Here is a 7,562-nt window from a genome sequence, read left to right as displayed (position 1 = left end):
AGGTCCCTTCCAACCCTACAAACTATGAAACTATGAAACCTAAAACACTGGGTTTCCCCCACCATGACTCTTCAGAAAGTAGGGACTGAAGACATATATTCTAAACTAATCAGAAGCAAGCAGATAGTTCATCTCCAATATCAATTTTATAGATACGAAGAGCCAAGCTTAAACCTGAACTTTGCAACTACATGTCAAGCAGAAGTTTAATTCACCTGGATATGTATGTGGAATAAGCATCCCAGCAGCTACATCACTTGTTGTGTTGGGGGTAAACTCATCCGAAATTATAGTCACAGAACATGTGGGGATAGTTTCTGAAATGCATACTGCTGTGGAGAGGCCAATCAAGCCAGCACCAATAACAGCAATCCTTGGCTTAGACATTGACTGTAAGGAAAGGGAGGGGAAAAAAAAAGAGATTCCACAGGTTACTTAAAACATTCATGTTGGTTGTGGAGTCTTTAAATACTTTGCTATGAATTTCAGCTATATCCTGTAAACAAGATACAAAAAGGCTGGATTTTAAGAACCTTTTTCAGGTGAATAGTCCCACAGGACTGTGGCTACCCCTGTGTGCATAAGATTACACCCATATTTTTTGAGAAAAGAGACATCACGTAATTAATACCACTGCGATAAGCTTCCGAAGTAGAGTCACACAAAAAACTGATCTCACAAACCATAATGAGATCCACTTTCTTAGAAAGTTGCCTTTGTGCCAAGAACCAAGAATGACAAGATTGGCACCAGCATCAGAGTTAAACATAACTCATTTTGAGAAATATTTCAGACTCAAAAGCAAACCATAAGCTGTCTTGCACTTGGAAAGTGGCGAGGAGAAGATCTTTAGGTACAGCAGCTGTGCTCCATCTTTAGTGATATTGGGTGGGGTTTGCCAAGACACCTGATAGAGTTGGGCTCTAAAGGGACTTTCAGTGGCTGTTTAGTGCCAAGCCATTCCATGGGGGCTCTTGAAAATTTTGTTCTTTGTGACAAGGTGAAACAGTAAAAATGGAATCTGAATATTTTAAAGCACTAACATCTATAGTAATTAAAGCAAGCAAAGGATTGAATAATGAAAGCAAACCACACTACAAACAAATCAGTTACACAGAGTAGGGGTTCAAGTGTAAGATGGAAAATGGCTTTGTTTAGCATTTATTTTAGTTCATCCCCTGTGAAAAGCTTGTCCTCCTCAATATCACAAAATGAGACTGCCTGCTGATTTTTGTCCCAGAAAATACAGATGTCACCATTCAAGGTGATACACACTGTTGCAGGGTAGAGAATAGCTCCTTTTGTCAAATGATTTCTTGTGGAGTGCTTTTGGTGTCTCGATTACGCCTCATATGGGGCACCTCTGGAGGCAAAATCCTTTTGTGCTTTGGCATATTTAAGGACACATTTGTGGCCCTAGGTTTAGAGTGATGATAATGGCTCTAGCTCATAGCCAGGGTAGGCAGGACAGTTTTCTAAACTAGGCTGAGGGTGAACAACAGCTCCTCCTCTGTACCTGGGTGTTCTGAGCACCCACAGCTCCTGTCAACTTCAGTAAAAACCACACCTCCTGAACTTTGCACAAATGAATCAAGGGAAAGTCCAGAGAGCCAAGAAAAACAAGTGCCCCTTGAGAAGTTGAGTGCATGAACTTCCCTTGCTCTGACTTGATTTTTAAAATGCTTGGCTTCTTCAAAGAGTCTACATTTAATTGTTTTTAGCTAATATTTACAAGAGAAGCAGATTTTTTTTTCCCTTTCTTGTTCTGTTAAAGCATCTGATCCCTGCACCTGGCCAGCTCGTATCTAGCTGTGTCTAGCTGATAATTACCAGGTTTTAGCTCTTTCCATAATCCCAGGAGTCTAAAATTTGCCACCCCCTCCTAGAAGTTACCTCTAAAGCCAGGTGATAGTTTTGATCATACATTCAGTGGCAAAAATCCAACTGTAGTCCCTTGATCTTGCTCTTCCCTTTTGGAAAACAGCATTTGCAGAATTGAGCTATGAGCATATAAAGAATTCTTACTTCATGTTAAATTAGATTTTAGGCATTGTTTATTTCCTTTGTTGAGGCAATGCAAGTAATACAAACTTTGGGTGAACCTGCTTGTTTAGTTCATCACAGCTAATAACAGCTCAGGCAGCTCTCTTCTTCCCCTCCCACCCCCTTTTTTTGTTATATAATATTTATGTAGGATCACTGCTGATTTTTTTAGGCTAGATCCGCCTGGCTGCTTTGCAGGCATGCAAGAAACTCCTCCCCTCCATTGCAGCTGTCTTGTAGAGCAGCTGGGCACAGCTGCAACCTTTGTTGCTAAACTCCTTTTTCATTTTTAATATTTTTTCTCTTCTACTTTATGAACTAGCCAGGGAGGAGTACCCAGGGGTGGGGGAGGGGGGCAGGTGGTGAACAATATTTTTAAAGAAGTAACTCAGAGGAGTAGCAATGAAGCATCACTACCAGGATCTGTGCAGCAGAGTAGTGGTAGGGGCCAAGCCAACTGCTGTAGCAGTGGTGGAGAGGCTGGCAGCAACCGTGATTACCACTGTTGCACTCCCTCTAAGTAGGCCCCACAGCTGAAGTCCCAGTCACCCACCCCTAGTTATGCTACTGATGAAGCCAGAATCCACTTTTAAATCATTACTTCAAACCTCAAATTTGGAAAATTCTGATCTAGACCTAAACTCAGTGGCTCAGTGCCACCTTCACCTCAAACTGCCAGGTTTCTGGATTAGTAGGAACTAGAGATGGTTGGAAAAAAAAAAAAAACAAAAAACAGAAAAGCAATTTCTCCCTTACAATTTGCAGAATTTCACAGTTGCCTCATTTTGCAGGGTTCAAAATGGACCTGGCTTCCAATTTCTGTTGTATGTTCCAAAACGTTTTTCATAGAATTTTTTGTTAAAATCATTTTCTGAAATTATTCCTTGGCCACAATCCCAGCTTTCAGCATGTTTTGGTAACAGAAACATTTAAATAACTATTTCAAAAATACATTCAATAAAAATGTTGGCAAAAATATCATTATGATGTTAATGAAGTTGCCTTTTTACAAACAGGTTTGATTTTTATAAAAGTCTTCTTTAATTAATGTTTTCATGCAAAAATCTCTACCAGCCTGAGTGGACACCTTGTTGTCAGCAACCTCAAAGAGCATCTGGGACCTTCACAAAATGGGTGGCTCTCCTGGATCCCTCTTCTTCAGTAGCCCTCAACACATTCTTGGTATGGACCCATTATCCACCAGCCAAGGAATTGTTCTCGATTCCCCCTCTACAGTCCTGTCTGACATTTTATTGGTGCAACTGGCCATGGCAGAGAATGAATTTTCTTACTGACCTCTGTAGCAGGGGCAGAAAGATGAAAGAGACAGCTCAGCAAAGGCTCTAGTTTCATCACAAATCATCCTCAGACAATCCTTATTGCAAAGGAGCTGGTTTAACCTAAATTGACACCAGCTTGGCAAAAGCCTGCTGCAGCCACCCACTGAGTCATGTCCATTTGCAGGAGTCCTGCAGAGAAGGCAGCAAACACTACCTGCCCTGCTGCGGTGTCTACATTCCTCACACACACACCCTAGGTCCATGTGCACCACTGAATTAACCTCTGAAGGCAAACTGCTTGAATGTGACAAGCAGTTCTGTGCCTCACCATTGCAGTGTATGAAAGCATTAAGACTCTGTTCACCAAATCAAGCCTAATACAAGGCCAAGCCGGTACAATTTATTGACTTCAGGGAGTAAGGCTCTTACTCTGCAGGATAAAAAAAGGGCACACAATCAGAGCCAGAAAGAAGCATACATACTTGAATATGCAAGACAAGTCCGTATTCTACAGCACACACTGCCCATGCAGGGGGCTGGGGACATACCGAGCAAACGACATGTTTAGCACAGCAGGGGCAGATTATTTTTAGCTGATGTGGTAGGCAAGTAACTGTTCTGTGTCAGTTAGAGTGATGCTTCTCACCTGTTGAGACCTGCTGGCATTGCAGAAATCAGGATTTAGAGGTGAAATAAGTACCCAGTGGAACAGTCAATTTAGCTGCTTTTACTGTTGACAAACAGAATGGGGCAAAACCTAAACAACAGGAACAAAGCCCAGCTGATTAGCCTCAAGCTCATGCATTCAAAAGGAACATGGTCTTTGTTGTAAGGCTGGTTTCCTGCTCTCTGACCTCAGCTGGAGGGAGCATATGAAGTCCAGTCTGATCAATTAATATACATCTGTCAGGCAAGCCATGGGGCAGAAGTAGAGTTACCAAGTCATTAAACTTTATCATGAGTCCCATGATATTTAGTAGTTGTCTGCTTGCCTCAAATAAGAGATTCTCAGTCATGGTGCTGTGGCACCCTAGGATGCCTTGAGATCCTTTAAGGAGTGCTGCCGTGCTATGCAATGTTAGCTGTGTTCCTACACTGTTAGGTGTACCATAATGATTCACAAAACAAACCCAGAGATTTCAAATAGGAATCCATAATGTTAAAAGTATTCTGACCTGTTGTAGTGTTTTTGAGTTCTTTGCAACATAAGAATTGCTCTATTCTTTTTCTGTAGTCAAAAATCCAGTGAAACCAAGAACCTACATTTTATGCCTTGAGTCTAAAAAGGTTGGGAACCACGACCTTAGTGGAAAAAAGGTTACCTATACATATGCTCGGAGTTGTGGGAGGGCGCATTATAATTAGAGCAGTTTCTGAGCAGCCACTCTAATTAAAATGCCACAGTGTCACATGTATTAATCCCCCACACATTTAAAAATGGCTGCAGGATGCTTTATCTAAACTTCATTCAATGAGGTTTAGTTAAAGTGCCCCATGGCCATTTTTAAATTCACAGGGGCTTACCACTGCAGCGTTCTAATTAGAACATATTGGAGCACGTGCATAGGCAGCCAAAGAGACTGCAGGAAAATCATAGCTTTCTTATTTCTCAAGTACGTTTAGGCCCTCAGAGCCAGGGAGAAAAGTTTGTAAACATGAAGGGAGTCCTGCACCCTGAAGGCTTGGAAAATACAAGGCATACTAAAAGAACTGAACTTTTAAAAGTCCTTACAATATCTTGGGATGTGACAAATGTTTTTTGAACCTTAACGGCTGGCGGTATTGAGGAGGTCTTTATCTCTTGGAGTCATGTAAGATCCCATACCAGTCTCTGCAAGTATAGGCGGATCTGCCATTTCAGATCACTGGATAACTTACCAATATTACATCATTTCAAATGGTTACATTGCTTTTCATTCCTTCCTTATGCAGCTGTTTAGCACAGCTGTGTGCTGTTAAACATTGATGGGTCTCCAGCCTGGACTGCTGCCATGTTCTAGGGGTGGGTGAAATGATTCATGTGGCTGTATGTACATAAACACTACACATATACACGTACACATTCTACTTTATGCTCACACAAGATTTGACCTGGACTGGCTATTAATGGTTTGGTAACCTGACATAGATATATTTTTCAAGATGCCTATCTTGTGCTCAGACAATGCGTAGGGGGTGCATGTGCACCCCCTGAGATTGGCAGTGCATCCCGTGAGATGTGTTGCTGCCAACACTGCCGGCAGTCGTCATGCACCTTCCAGCCTTGGGAGGCATGTGACGTTCATGGCTCAGGTAGAGATTAACTGTTCAAACGTGTTCATGAATGTGGTTCCAAGACACTGAACATCTTTCAGTTCCAAGAAAAAAACATCTTTCATTAAGCCAAAACCCTTGAGGTGACTTTCCCTTGTTCATGGGGCTCATGTGAAAAGGCTTCCGACCTCAAGGGGCAGTGCCCGGGAGACAAGAAGGGGTGGTGGCCCCTGAGCAATTGGCTGCCTGAAGCATTCATCCCTTCTGCTCCCTTTTTATTCCTGACCCCATCTTTAACCCTACTTACCCTACCCTTTGCTGTGACAGACCTTTCCTGGATGTGTTTCTACAGGCTGGTCTCTTCTGTCCTATGGTTTTCCCTGTCACATATTTAGAAAAGGGACGTGGTTAGCCCTCAGGGTTGCACAAAAAGAAAGTTTGAAAAATGTAAGCTGAAGGACTGCTAACCTGAAGGTAAATAAAAAGCCCCCAGATGCATAGTTTTTTTAATCTCACAATTTAAAACAAACCTCATGATATTTTGGGGTCAGACTCATGGTTTTGTCAATACTGGGTGCCAAAATCAGTGTTTGTGTTGTTCATATTTATTGAGGCTTCAGCCTTCCCTGGGACTCTCCCACTTTTGGTATAAACACAAGGATACCCTCTAGGCCTTCCATTTCCATTTTGAAATGAACTCCTCCTCATTTTTTTTTGTATATTTGTTGTGCTCATTCTTTCCACCTTCCTTAGTGAAGGCAAATGATTTACAAATATTTTCAATTCCCCTCCCATTGCACCAACTAAGGAGCTGGCCGGGGTTTGCCATCCTTCTGAGTTTGCAGAAGTACAGAAGCTGGCAAAGTGCAATTCAGTCCCTGGGATTATCAAATAAGGGTTAGGAGCAGGTTTGACTTGAACATTTTCCTTTTCTCTTATTTATACCATTTCAGAAGAGATGAATTTCTGACAAATCACAAAGAAATGATCAAAGATTCACCTTCCACTAACACTGAACATAAACTTTTACTAAAAGAAGAATGTATTATTACAAAAGCTAATTTCTCTCACTCCCCCCTCCCCCCCCCCGGCCTTTACTGGGTCTGTGATCTTAGGTACTTATATGCCCCCCAATAAATATTTCAGCACTTCACAATCTTTATGTTTATCCTCAGAAAACCTGCAGACAATATGAAAAGTACCTCATTACCCATTTATTTTGCAGATAGTGAGATAGAGAGAGATGTGGGTTCAGATTTTAGAGGTACTCAAATGCTTCTAACCATCTCACTAGGGCCCTAAATACTTTTAAAATCTGGCCATAAGAGCGAGATCCAAAGAGGCACTTTGGGCACCTAAAACAGATTCTAACTTCCTGCATCTAAAAACATAGCCCAGAAATCCCACCCCCATTCAGGAGCTCAGTGCATTTTGAGCCACATTTTGAACTGAGCTCTTGGTGCCCTTCAACCTAAGGGGAACTGCACCTACATCTGCTACTTTTCTGGAATGTGCTCTGACCACAAGGCTATAGTATAGGCTAAAAAGGGAATCCCTGCCACCCATCCACTGAAGCTGAGCAGATGGAGGTGCCTCATGTGCAGCCCTGAGAGAGGCACCTAAACCAGGGAGCTGGGAGGGGGTTCAGATGCTTGCTATTCTCCCTGGCTGCCACTAGCAACATGCAACATCTCTGAATTGCCTTTTGAGGTGCCTAGTGCTTCCCTTTGGCAGTACAGGGGGCTGGGCACCCAGCCTTGCTTGTTTGAATCTTGCTTGTTTTTTGGGCCAGGTGCCTAATCTGATGAGGCATTTCTGCACCCATGCTGGAGTCACCTAAAGTGTCTCTCTGGCTCTTGCCCTAAGTGACTTAACTAATGTCACCTAGGAAACCTGTGGCAGAGCAAGGAACTGAATGCACTTCCCAAGTTAGTGCTCCAGTCACTGGGTTGTCCATCTTCCCTCCTATAGAGCTTCTGCCTAGGA

At 42.5% G+C, this 7,562-nt stretch overlaps 1 protein-coding gene and 1 long non-coding RNA gene across 10 annotated transcripts in view; both read right to left on the bottom strand.

Moving 5' to 3' along the window:
* LOC109299611 overlaps nt 1–209 on the bottom strand; it is a 2,121-nt gene extending 1,912 nt beyond the window's left edge. The window contains exon 1 of the long non-coding RNA XR_002097934.1: nt 40–209. This is a non-coding gene — a long non-coding RNA (uncharacterized LOC109299611). The remainder of the gene's footprint in view (nt 1–39) is intronic.
* Nucleotides 1–7,562, bottom strand: part of DDO (D-aspartate oxidase) — a 20,135-nt gene that overhangs the window by 11,052 nt on the left and 1,521 nt on the right. For 2 of the 9 annotated variants that reach the window (XM_019520095.1, XM_019520094.1), the window contains exons 2-4: nt 3,652–3,753; nt 3,119–3,210; nt 216–390 (exon numbers count right to left, since the gene is read on the bottom strand). In XM_019520095.1, coding sequence (XP_019375640.1) covers nt 216–390; nt 3,119–3,157 — 214 coding nt within the window. In that variant the 5' untranslated portion in view covers nt 3,158–3,210; nt 3,652–3,753. Of the gene's footprint in view, nt 1–215; nt 391–3,114; nt 3,211–3,651; nt 3,754–3,805; nt 3,823–7,562 lie in introns of those variants that run through there. The other 7 variants (XM_019520093.1, XM_019520101.1, XM_019520098.1 and 4 more) reach the window with 6 other exon arrangements.

Source organism: Gavialis gangeticus, unplaced genomic scaffold (genome assembly GCF_001723915.1).
Source record: "Gavialis gangeticus isolate Ggan-Ray unplaced genomic scaffold, GavGan_comp1, whole genome shotgun sequence".
NCBI classification, from domain to species: Eukaryota; Metazoa; Chordata; order Crocodylia; family Gavialidae; genus Gavialis; species Gavialis gangeticus.
This window is presented reverse-complemented; position numbering and strand designations above follow the sequence as displayed.